The sequence below is a fragment of the Antechinus flavipes genome, chromosome 2 (genome assembly GCF_016432865.1).
Source record: "Antechinus flavipes isolate AdamAnt ecotype Samford, QLD, Australia chromosome 2, AdamAnt_v2, whole genome shotgun sequence".
NCBI classification, from domain to species: Eukaryota; Metazoa; Chordata; class Mammalia; order Dasyuromorphia; family Dasyuridae; genus Antechinus; species Antechinus flavipes.
In genome coordinates this window covers 245158768-245171822 of record NC_067399.1, presented here as the reverse complement: position 1 = coordinate 245171822, position 13055 = coordinate 245158768, and the positions used below count along the sequence as shown (strand labels likewise).

Below are 13055 nucleotides of genomic sequence, written 5' to 3'. Positions count from 1 at the left end.
CCCCTAAACAAGGCCGCCCTGGCTGGCCGTGGAGAAGCTGCCCTGTTCCTGTGAACTCCAGTCCTGCCATCCTCCTATACCTCCTCCCTCCTGGTGGACAGCTCTGCTCAGATGCCCTGCCTTGTCCTCAAACTGGAGGATCTTCCCTGTCTGTTGTCCTTGGCCACCCCAGAGGCCTTCGTATCCAGCCCCCCGTCCTGGAGGAGAGCAAAGTGAAGCCCACCGGGACCTTGCCCTGGGCCATACAGGTGGCGAGTGTCAGACAGTCAGATTCTTTTAATTGTATCTTGTTACCTCTCCTTCACCTCTCCAGCCTCCAGCCATCCTCACAACTCTGGAGCTACCTTTTATCCGCCATGTCCAATCAGTCACCGGCTTCTCCTAGCAGTTTCTTGTCAAGGTGTCTCTCGGGTCTGCTTCCTTGTCTTGTTCTTGGTTACCTCCTGAGCTACCCCCATCACCTCGCCTCAGTCCTTGATTACTGCCCTGCTATTGCCCCAGACCCCAGCCCTGAAAGCATTTTCCTTCCTCTTTCATGGTCCTCCTTCCTGACAGGTCCTCACGTCCTGTCCCTTCCCCTCCAGCACACCTGTCGTGCCCTCCTACCTAGTCTTCTGTAATAGCTTCTGCCTATTCTCCCTGCTGCCAGTCAGTCCTTTTCCAGACAGTCACTGCTTTCCCCCTGTTAATTATTTCCCATTATTCTTGTATATAGTTTATTTGTACTTATTTGTTTGCTTGTTGTCTCCTTCGTTAGCCTGTGTGCTCCCTAAGGACAGGGGATTTCTTTGTCCCTTTTTAGCCTCCCCCAGCTCAGCACAGTGCCTGGCACATAATTGACATTTCATAGAAATATATTGACTGACTGATTCAAACAGCTCACCTCCTGGCCTGTTTATAATCTTGGTCACTTAATTGAACTCCTAATTTTACATTGTTTTATATGGTTCATTATTGTTTCCTTTGTGAATATCTTATTTGTCCATTAGAATGTGAGCTCCTTAAAGGGTCTTTACACTTATTCTGTTATCTCTCACAACACCGAGCATAGGGTCAGGTGGAGAGTCATGGATTTAGAATTAGGAAGACCTTAGAGGCCATTATATCTAATTCCTTCATTTTACAGATAAAGCAATGGAAACATGGTGAGGTTAAGTCATAATCATATAGTTAGTAAGTATCTGAGGTGGGATTTAAATCCTGCTCTTCGTAACTCAGAGTCCATTACCCCCATTACTGCCTTAACATGACAAATGCCAAATTAAAACTTGTTGCTTGATTTAAAGCCAAGGATTAGGTCTTCAAAAAGGGAGACACAATATAACCTACAGAGGTTCACAGAATTTTAAAGTTAAATTGGACCTTAGAAACCTATCCAATCCAAGCCCATTTTATTGAAAAACAGGCTGAGATCCAGAAACATTTAAATTATTTGTCCAAGGTCACACAGCTAATGAGTGACAGAAACAGCATTAAGGCCTACCCTTTCTAACACTTCTTCCAGCAGGAAAGTCAATGAACAGCACAAAGAAATAATAGATTAAATGGAAAATAAATACTGTAGGTGGGTGAGTGGAATAGAGTTAGGAATAGGGGAAGGATTTAGGAAAGAGATGAGATTTGAGATGGGTCTTCAGGGGTAATGAATGCTCAGAGGAGCCAAGGAGGAGAGAGGGGTGCCCATTTTCATGAGCCATAATAAAAGTTCAGCTAGGAAACTCATAAGGCGCATGTCGGGGATGGGGAGAGGACCCGTCCGATTGCCACAGTTTGGGGATATTCTGCCAGGGAAGCCCCGTGTTTGTTCCCGTGCTGTTGCTGAAGCTCCGAGCTTTGCTTTCATGAAACTATTTAGCCAAATCATTCCTATTTTTAATTTCCTCTCCTTATGCAACCTTTAATTATTTTTTGCAAATGTTTATGCATCTTGAATGATGATAGCCACTTCATCAGTGATTCCCTCGGAATATGCTGGGTTTTTGATCAGACCTGGGGAGGCGGGCAAAAGCCGCCTTCTGCTTCCGAGCATAACTCGTGCCCACCTGTCGGCGGATGTCGGGAATCTGGGGCCTGGAGGTTAAGGTCTGGCCTCTGACATAGCAGGCTTTTAGTCGGAAGCCAAAGTCACAGAGCACGGTCTTAAGCCAAAGCAGCTGCCCCCATCAGCGCCTGTCTCTGAAATCGCTTACCCTGTAAACTCAGACTGGCCTGGTGAAGGAGCCCAAGCTAGCCATTCCCCCCGCTTTTCAGATAAAAAGTCTGAGACTGAGGGAGAGTGTTCTCCTCACCCCCCTCCCCATTCAGGCAGGAAAGAGGACAAAGTAGGCTGCCCTTCCCCAAAGAAGAGCCAGTTGCATTCAATTCAACAAGCATTTATATTAAGCACTTTGTGCTGGGGACTGTGCTGGGCACTGGAGGGGGATACAGAGAGAAAAATGAAATTGCCTTTGACATTCTTCTGCTAGTCCAGACTAGCAGAGACTAAAGGGCCCCGATCATACCTGCTTCCTTCCTCCTCCTCTCTCAGAAATGTGAGAAGTTCTGGATCACTCATGGCCCCTCACTATGTGAGCTGGAAAAACCCCACACTAGTGGCTTGGCTGAGGTTACACAGCTAATAAGCAGATGGACCAGGACTCGAACTCAGGACCTCTGGCTTTAAGTGCAGGGCTATTTTAAACTATTACATACCATTCACCATCACTTTTTGGCCCTCACCACCCTGCAGAAGCAGACAGAGAAGTTTTAATTAGTTACATCTTAAAGATGCCGAAGCTAAGGACTGGCTAAGTTGAGTGACTTATGCTTAACCTAGTTTATTTAACTAGTCACTGACTCTCAGTTCAGTACTTTCTAATATGCCATCCTCAGGACTTTTCCCAGTCTTAAGAGAAATTCCTAGCACAGTCATAGAGCACTCACTGTCTTCGTGAGTTCAAATCCAGTCTTAGACACTTATTAGCTGGGCGACCCTGGGCAAGTCCATGAATCCTGTTGCCTAAATTTCCTTATCTGTAAAATGAGCTTCAGAAAGAGATGGTGAACCAATCCAGTATCTTTTTCCAGGAAACCCCAAAAGGAGTCACAAAGAGTGGAACACAACTGAAAAGTGACTAAACAACCCCAAGTTAGCCTGGGGTCATGAAATCTAGAGTTGAAAAGAACTGCCTAGATAAATCAGCCGACTTTCTAGTTATTCAGATTAGACTGAAGCCCAGCACGTTAAGTGACTGGCCCCAAACTATGTAGCTACAGAGTGGCAGAGGCAGAGTTTCTGATTCCCAATCCTAGTGCTCTTCCCCCTAACCCCATTCCCTGCAGTGACCCAATGGTCATGGCAGGTGAAGAATGGGACTCTTCTCCCTATTCTACATCAGAAAACTGATCCAGGTGGCAGGAACTCTGAATTCCCAGGAATCCCTCAGGATTGTCTACACAGGAATCCCACAGGATGCTGTGGAAAGGAAAAACCTCTCCTGCCCCCCTTCCTTTAGCTGGGAGCAAACTGAGGTCAGGAACTCCTGACTGCCCGCTTTCCTTCCACCTCAGTGTCTGCCCGTTGCCAGGGCCTGTAGCACATAGCACGTAGCCCAGCCAAAAGGCCGCTCCTTTCTGGCCTGGGTGATGGAGAAGCTCTGAGGATCCCTGGGAAGGGGAGCGGGGAGCGGTCCAGCTTTCTGCAGCAGAGCCTGCACTGCCCCATGTTGGCTCATGAAACTTGAAAGTCCCCTCTAGTGGGTCAGCAGGGAATGGCAGCACTGGCTATCTGGGATGCCTTTGAAGCTTCCTGGGCTTTGAGACCTGATTTTTGGCTTCTGGCCTTCCCAGACCCCCGGGGGGCCACGGGTGACTGAAGTGCTATATTCTGAACCTGAACCCTTGACTTGGGGCCAGTCAGTCAGCCTCTGGGTTTTGTTGTTTTGCTTTTGTCAAATGTTATTAAGTGTACGTGTATTTTATGTAGTACATGTGAAACATGTATTTTATGTAGATTTTAAAAAGAGCAAGTCACATTGTTCTCACTGTCAAATATGTCAGGTTTGGCATATATGATGGAGATTAATGAAGTAAGTATCAAAAAAGTGATATAATTCCTGAAAAGCTTCTACAATTAGGAATAGGGTCTTATCATTCAAAAAGCAAAACTACTCCCCTTTAGTGAACCTGTATATTCACTGGAGATATGATATTTTAATTTTAAATAAATAAAAGTGATTTCATGTGGAGATTTCCCTCCATCTACCCCAGTGCATTTGCTTATTTGTTCTTAATTATTTTTTACCAAAAAAAAATTTCATTTGAAATAAAATTGTTTATTTTTGTTTTAGTGCTTTGTAAAGAGGAGATGATAACTTACATCCTGCTTTCCTTCTAGAGCTGATATAGACCAAAAGAATTAGGGACCAGAAAGCAGTTTGTAGTTTATTAAGCACTATGAAAGTGTGAACTGTAGTTGTATTCATTCATTTTATACTTTAGAGATTAACAAGGCCCATTTTCCAATTATTCCAGAAAGACTGACGCCCAGAGAGTTAAGTGACTGGATCACTGTCACACAGATACAAATTCGAACCCAGACCTTCTGATTCCAAATCATGATCCTCTCCGGGGTTTTCTTGGCAAAAATACTGGAGTGCTTTGCCATTTCCTTCTCCAGCTCATTTTACAGATGAGGAAACTGAGGCAAACAGGGTAAAGTGACTTAGTGACTAGGGACACACTAGTAAGTATCTGAGGCCATTCATTGAACTTGGGAAGATGAGTGTCTTCTGGACTCCAGGCCCCACACACTATCCTTGCCCTCCTAGCTGCCTGAACTGTAAATTAGGTGAAGTCTCACCCTGAGGTGCCCTCCTTCCCTTTGTCGCTATTTTTGCACTAACACCCTCCATACTTCTAACCCCTCGATGAAAATCTGTTTTTAGTAAGGATTCCGAGAGCCATCAGTTATGCCTTATGAAAATCATCATTATGTCAGTCACTAAGTTCCCTCTCCGAGGATCATTTGCAAGTCAAGTTTCATTTCTCAAGGCTCTGTCACCGGGTGAAGCAGTTGCAGGTATTAGGGAGCAGGATGGGGGAGCTGTTTTTCAGGCAAGAGGGCTCCTACCCACCACTTAAAAATTATAGTCCTACGTGTGTCCCTAGGCCTAGGACATCCTGCCTCTAAAATGCAAACTCTGTTAACTGCCCGGCCCATCTTGAAGGTGGGTTCACGGGAAGAATTTGGAAATGCTTTGAAAAGTCTATTTTTTTAAAAAAAATAACTTTTTATTGACAGAACCCATGCCAGAGTAATTTTTTTACAGCATTATCCCTTGCATTCACTTCTGTTCCAATTTTTCCCCTCCCTCCCTCCCCCCCCTCCCCCAAATGTCAAGAGTCCTTTACATGTTGAATAGGTTACAGAATATCCTAGATACAATATACGTGTGCAGAACCGAACAGTTCTCTTGTTGCACAGGGAGAATTGGATTCAGAAGGTAGAAATAACCCGGGGAGAAAAACAAAAATGCAGATAGTTTACATTCATTTCCCAGTGTCCTTTATTTGGGATGAAAAGTCTAAAGGGGTTATCATCCTGGGGCCCAGAAACGTGTCCTGTTCCTCCAAACATCTGTAGAGCTGGAGAGGCCCTCAAAGAGTATCTAGGCCCAGTTCTTCATTTTTGCAGTTAAGGAAACTAAGGCTCAGCATGTAAGTGACAGCCCGGAGGTCAGCCAGCGAGGAAGCAGCAGAGCTAGGGTGTGAAACTAGCTCTCCTGGTCCAAAAAGCAGTCATTTTTCGGCTGCACCCCAGTGTTCCTCCTCTGAGAGCCCCACCGGGGGCACATAGCCTTTCTTTGCCGGCATCCACACCCATATCAGGAGGCAGCTAAGTGATGCAGTAGGTAGAGCTCTGGACCTGAAGTTGGGAAGACCCGAGACCCAATCTGTTCAGACACTTACTAGGTTTTGATCTTGCAAAGTCATTTAACTTCTGTTTGCCTCAGTTTGCTCAACTGTAAAATAAGCTGGAGAAGGAAATGGCAAATCGCTCCATGGAGTTTTCTTGGCAAAAATACTGAGCAGTATGGTCAACAGTCACCAAGAGTGGGACATGACTAAACAATAACAGCAATAACATACCTATATCCCAGGCTGAGCCTGCCTGAAACCAGAGTAATTCAATTATATGCATTATGAATTTTTTATTATAGGGCTGACTCTTGGGGAAGGGGAAAAGAAAGGGTACTAGGAGAAATCTAGGTGACATAAAAACAGAAAAAATTATTGTAATATATTTAAGATCAAATTTATTATAAGGGAGCAAGGAATGAGGGAAGGAGAGGAAAGTAGGGGCCCAAATCTTATCTCCTATCTCCTTCCCAACATCAAATGATTCAAAATCCATTTCTGTTTGCCATCGGATGCCTTGTATTATTGTGTTTGGGGGAAGGAAGCATAATGGACCGACATTAAAATCAATTTGTATTCTGGGTAGAAAGACTGGCTGATAACTAGGAATGGATATTTGTTTGAGTCAAGAAGAGGGTTTAAAATTTGCTTTAGTTAACATAGAGTAGGGGGAAAAAACATGCAGCTAATAGAGAATTGGCTATGGTTTTACTCCTTATTAGCCAATGGAAGGGGCTGGTCCCCCCAGGGAATTGGTGGAAATGTGAGGTCTCCGCAGGAAAGAACACCACCCTTTTAGGCCCGAGAGGCCTGGCTGGGTGGGCCCGCTTCTGGCAGCCATGGGGCCCTAATGAAATCTGGTTTGGAATGTCTCAACCTTGCCTGGCTGTGATGAGTGAGAGTGGTTTGTGTGGTTTGGACACTCCACAGGGTGTGCTGGGGCTATCTCCTGTAAACCAGGCGGCCGCTCTCCCCGCTCCCCCCCAAAGCCTCGCCGTGCTGCGTTTGATGGTTAGCAGGGAGGGCGGTCTGGGGTCATTCACTGAGCCCTGGGGGGGCAGCGTAGGAATCTACATAGTCCCTCACCCCTGGGAACTTTATTAATTGTTGGGTAGCCAGATGGAAAAAATCTTTAAAACAGATTATAGACCATCAGAGCTGGAAGGAATCTTGGTCAGAATCCCATCCTCAGTCCTCAGACCCCAGGAATAACTTCTTTCAAAGATGTCAGGGAACTCGGAGCTTATTCATGTCAGTCCTCCTGTTTTTCAGACGAGGAAACAGACCCAGAGAGGAAAGTGATTTCTTGAAGGTGGTACAGCTAGCCCAGGGGACCGGCAAAGCTCCTGCTTCTCTGTTATTCCAGACTCTTGGGGACTAGCACCCCGCCCCGTCAATGACTTATCCCTTTCTTTGTTTCCCTCCTTTTAGGAAGGAAGTCTGTGGCCTTCAGAAAGCACAGTGTCGGGCAACGGCCTCACAGAGGTAAGAATGGAGCTCGCTCGCTCGACCTCTCGCCCCGTCCCCTCTCTCCCGCCCCATCCCCTCTCTCCTGCCCCGTCCCCCCTCTCCCACCCTGTCCCCCCTCTCTCTCCCTGTCCCTTCTCTCCCTCCCTGTCCCCTCTCTTTCTCCCCGTCCCCCCTCTCCCAGCTTGTCCCCCCTCTCTTTCTCCCCGTCCCCCCTCTCCCAGCTTGTCCCCCCTCTCTCTCTCCCCGCTTGTCCCCCCTCTCTCTCTCCCCGTCCCTCCTCTCCCACTCTGTCCCCTCTCTCTCTCCCTGTCCCTTCTCTCCCTCCCTGTCCCCTCTCCCCCCTTGCCCCCAAAGTCCGGCCTCCCTCCGCCAGCCCCACTGACTGCCTTGTCTCCTTCCAGCAGCAAATCTATGCACCCCCTCGCTCCGCAGACCGCCTGACGGTGCCCTCCTTCCTGCAGAGGGATCGATTCAACCGCTTCCAGCCCACCTACCCCTACCTGCAGCACGAGATCGACCTCCCACCCACCATATCCCTCTCGGATGGGGAGGAGCCGCCCCCCTACCAGGGCCCGTGCACCCTCCAGCTGCGGGACCCCGAGCAGCAGATGGAGCTCAACCGGGAGTCGGTGCGCGCCCCCCCCAACAGAACCATCTTTGACAGTGACCTCATAGACAATTCCCTGTACGGCGGCCCGTGCCCCCCGAGCAGTAACTCTGGCATCAGCGCCACGTGCTACGGGAGCAGCGGGAGGATGGAGGGCCCGCCGCCCACGTACAGCGAGGTGATCGGCCACTACCCGGGCTCGGCGTTTTACCAGCACCAGCAGCACGCCGGCACGCCCGCCCTCCTGGAGAGCAGCAGACTCCACCAGGCCCACCTCGAGAGCACAATCGCGTGGAACAAAGACAAAGAGAAGCAGAAAGGGCACCCCTTCTGAGCCCGGGAGAAGAGAACACACACGCGTGCACACACTCGGAAAAAAGTAAATTAAACACTCTGCACTTCTTAAAGAAAAAGCAAGAGATGGACAGGGGTGGGGTGGGGTGGGGAGGGTGACGGGAGGGATGGGGAAGCAAGAGCAGAACCGACCCGTCTCCACCTCTCTGTGTATAAATATTTACTTGTTATGTCTGGTCTGAATGCTCAAGCCAAGAAAGCTTGCAAAAACGTTTCTTTGTTAGCTGTGTCTTGAAGTCAAAAGAAAAAAAATTTGACAGTAGTCTTTGTTTTTGTTTCTAGTTGAGCTGTGTGCGTGAATGCTTTTTTTTTGTTTATGATGATTTCACTTAACTTTAAAGACATATTTGCACAAAAACATTTGTTTAAAGATCTGCAATATATATATATAAATATATATAAAATATGAGAAACTGTATGTGCGGCAGCAGGAGTATTTTTGTATTAGAAGAGGCCTATTAAAAAAAAGTTTTGTTGTTTTCTGACTAGAAGAAAAAATGGCAATTTTTTTGAGTGCCAACTCAAAAAGTGTGTATTAATTACATTGTAAAAAAAAAAACCTACAAAGCAGGGGTTTAGAGTTATTTATATAAATGTTGAAATTTTGCACTATTTTTTAATATAAATATGTCAGTGCTTGTGTTTATGGCAGCCTCTGTCACATCTACCACAGATCGTAGGGGATAAATGTTCAACGGAATTTAAACTAGCCGAAGGGGTAGAAAATCCAAACTTTGAAGAAACAACACCCCTCTATAAGAGCACAGTCGAGGAGACTGCATTCCAGGTAAAACAGTCATCTCTAGGGTCCCCAAGCATGGGCCTAGGATGTCCCAGCCTAGTAAGGTATACTTTAGTGATAGACAATTACTGTTCTTTACATTCCGTACTGAGCACGGAAATTCTCCTCTGGGCCAGTTATGACTATTGGAGTAAACAAAATTCAGATGCTTCTGAATTACCAAGGAAACTCAGAAAGTTATCAGAAGTCCAAATTACCTGTCATGAGCTATACCTTTTTTTTCCGTGATAAGAATAAACTTCTGTTACTGAAGGAATCTAGTTTCTCTTCTCCATCCCTCTCCCCACCTCCCTCTTTTTTTCCTTCTCTAATCAGATTGATGAAGGTCCCTGTTGGGAACGTTCCAAAAAGTCCACGGGAGTCAATTGCGTAGAGCTAATCTGCCTTTGAGAACTCTGGTGTTTCTTTGAAGACTCAAATGATGGTTTTGGTCATTGTGCAAAATGTCTTCAGAGTGATTGGGTGAATTCCAAAACTTCCATGAAGGGTTAGTGCAGTCAAAACGTTTGGGAGCTGATTGCATCCCTGTGAATGAATTCCATACTTAAGCAACAAACCAACAAAAAGATCATAAATGGGAAAAAAAAAAAAAAAAAAAAGAACTGAAGTTGGCTCCTGTGATGTGTTTAAGGCTTACAAAAATAAAAAAGTCATGCTTGATGCTTAAGAAGCAAAACTCTTTACCTCTTCTGAGATGTTTTCACTAGGCAGCATCATCCCCCACTCCCCCGGCCCCCCACCCCACAATCGTTTTGATATGTTTATTTATCTGTGTTACATACGCATTTTTGTCTTACTATGCTATTGTTTACATTTTTATATTGTGTTGATTATTTCAGACAGATGTGATACCCTTGCGGTGTACTTGTATGTCAGAGAGAGAGAGCGAGTGGGAGCCAGAGGGAGAGCGAGTGGGAGAGCCAGAGAGACCAGGAGGTGGGAAGAGAGGAGCCCAGCTTCCTGCCGTCTGCTGAGCAGGGGTAATTAGCTTTGCCACGCTGGTCCTGACTGCCGAGGACTGGGCTTCCTTGGACTGGGAGGTAGCGTTAGCTGGGTGAACCCCAAGGCTGGAGAGTTCTATTCCTATGGAGGTGTGTTTCATTTTCTGCTAACTGGTAGAATAACATAAATGAAAGATATTAAAAAAAAAAAAAAAGGCAATAACTATTGTTTTTAAGCAACTTTTTTCTATTACTTGAAAAACTTGAGAACAGTTTTGAAGTTCTGACCATTTGAACAATATTTATATACACACATACACACACAGACATATATTTTAAGATGACGAATAGACAAACTTGAAGTTTCACACTTGGCTGGGTTGCCTGGCAATACTTTACCTTCCTGATCTTTGAATCTGCCCCTCTATGATGTCTTCGGATCCCCAGAACTTCAATCCCATCACCTAAATTTTGCTTCCCTCCCTGCCTCCCTCTCTCTCTCTCTTTCTCTCTCAGAAAAAAAAAAATCGCGTAGAGAAACCAATCCAATTTGTTCTGAAAGGTACACGGACGCATTTGTAGAGGTTTGAAAAATGTATCTTTCCTTTTATGTGACATGTCTATCTAGTGCCTTATTAAAGAAACAGTAACCCTCTCAAGCAAAGGGGGGCGAGGAAGTAAGATTCCTGTCACAAGCACCAGAGGGACTGGCGTTTGTTCCGCTCCGTGACGAGGGATACTGCTTCTTTAAACCATCCCCTCCGCCCACGAGCCCCCGTGCCATGTGCCTGGCCCTGCAAGGTGCGCCCTTCTGTCCGCGGGCTGTCGGTCGGGTGCCATGCTGCTGAGAAGCCCCGGCGGATCGGGCCTCCCCGACACCAACCAAAAAACTGACACAGACTCCCTGCCCTCCTCGGCCGGCGGGCGGGCTTTCATTCTGCAGTCACAGAGATAAAAAAGGAAGGAAAACGGGCGCCTCTGCACTGGCCCGAGTGGGATCCCTTGGGCCTGGCCTGGGTGGGGGGTCACTCTAGGGGCACAGCGGGGGATGTGAACAGGGGAGCAAGCTGGTCCATGAGGAGGACGCTGACCGAAAGCCGGCCCCCGTCTCTGGGACCCCCCCAGGAAGCCGGCTTCAGGGCCATTTTCCATCTGCCCGCCCAGTACCCTTCGGACGAGCCTCTGCCCAGGAAGCAGGGCTTGTGAAATGACAGAAGAAAAGTCCCTTTTTTTTCCAGTTGAACTGAAGACAGATGCCATCCAAACGCTCCCGGTCCTCACTCCTGGCCTTGGCAAACAGCAGGGCAGTCATGCATGGGGCACTTGAAATCAAAATGCTAATAGCCAATCTCCCAATCTCCCCAGGATGGCGCTTTGCCCACAAATCACAGTGTGTCATAGCTCTTGTTTCCTTTAGCATGTCTCCATAGAACACTCCCTCTCCCCGCCCATCCAGCCACCCTGACAGAGGGCAGGAACCCCCTGCCTTGGATCTTGGGCCCGCTTTCTTTGAAAGCGGCTATTTCTCAACAGGCCCTCCTCCCCCTCATCCGACGGTGGGCTAGAGAAAAATACGCTTGCTTTAAATAAGGTAAAATGGGGAGGGGTCTTGTCTCGTAGACCAAATAGGGATGGTGATCTCCCCCAAGCCTAGTGGTGTTGAAGGTGAATGTGACTGATGAAGGAGGACAGTCTGGGTCATTCCTCTGGGTGTAGAGATTGGTGAAAGTCAGCCGCTCCTTGGCGAGTTCAAGGGCAAGTAGACGCTTTCCTAACCTAGTGAACAGTCTACTTCCTTCCAAGTCCATCACTTTATTAAAATGGGAGGAAGGGTAATGAACGAGCGGGTTTCCTCAGCAAACCCCTTTTGTACGTTGGATGGACACATTGAAATTGCACTAATCACCATATTTTTGTTAAACGCCCCCCATTTCCACAAAGGGTTAAAATTGACAGAATCCAGACGTGTAGCATAAAACCGTGCTAGGCAAGAACCGAATTCATTTCTACTCCCCGTGAATTGTACATTTCGGAGATTTTTATACGTGCAGCTCAGATACAAAAATTTTAAAAAAACCAAACCAAACCATGTTTTCCAGAAACCGCGCTTCAGACTTTGCTGTACTATAGAGCTCAGAAGGACGACATTACAGTCCTCATTTGCCTGCCTTATAATCACATTTCACTGTATTAATATTTTCTGAAACTTCCAATTATGTTGCTTCAGCTATAGGCAGACCTGTATCCTGAGTTCTGTTCAAGGTAAACTTCTGTAAACTATTGGCAGCACATTCAATGCAGTACCTAATCTATATTTTGCTGTTTTAGTATAAATATGTACTCTGATGCCAATTTACAAAAATCTGTTGTAAACGCTTATTGTGTAACAGTAATCAATAGCAGCAGTGGTGACATTCAAAAACACTGCACTACTTATACAATAAATTTTACAATTCTTTGGAGTGAGGCTCTTCTTTGGACTCTATTACTCAGACTCATTGATGTAAAATTAATTCAGGTGGGGGTTGAGGGATTAGGTCCTCAAGGGGCTCTGGGAGACCTTGTTGACTCCATGTGACCCTGGGCCAGGTGCCCAAACTCTTTATGTTTCTTGTTGATAGCACTCTAATTAGGGCCCAGCAGAGACCAGAAAAAACAGGTGAAAAACATTTTGAGCAACTGAGCTGGCTAGAGAATGTGGAGAGGATGGTAGCCGAGGTTTTTAAGGGTGAGGAAGGGTAAATTGCTCAGATTATTTATAAAACAGTGTAATTTAGGGATTCTTAATCTTTTGTGGATCAAGGACCACTGTGATAAAGTCTAAAGACCTCTTATGAAAATAATGTCCTTAAGTGCATAAAATAAGATGTATATAATTACAAAAGAAACCAATTAGATAGAAATATAGTGATATTTAAAGTTCCAAGTTTATGAATCTCTGATTCATACATAAACTCCCTGGGAGGCTCAGACTCCTATTATA

General features: G+C 46.2%; 1 protein-coding gene across 2 annotated transcripts in view; it reads left to right on the top strand.

Annotated features, from left to right (window-relative positions):
• The window catches only part of PMEPA1 (prostate transmembrane protein, androgen induced 1), an 86289-nt gene extending 73755 nt beyond the window's left edge, over nt 1–12534 (top strand). The window contains exons 3-4 of one of the 2 annotated variants that reach the window (XM_051976645.1): nt 7330–7383; nt 7770–12534. In XM_051976645.1, the coding sequence (XP_051832605.1) occupies nt 7330–7383; nt 7770–8309 (594 nt within the window). In that variant the 3' untranslated portion in view covers nt 8310–12534. The remainder of the gene's footprint in view (nt 1–7329; nt 7384–7769) is intronic. The other variant, XM_051976646.1, reaches the window with a different exon arrangement.
• The last annotated feature ends 521 nt before the right edge of the window (nt 12535–13055 follow it).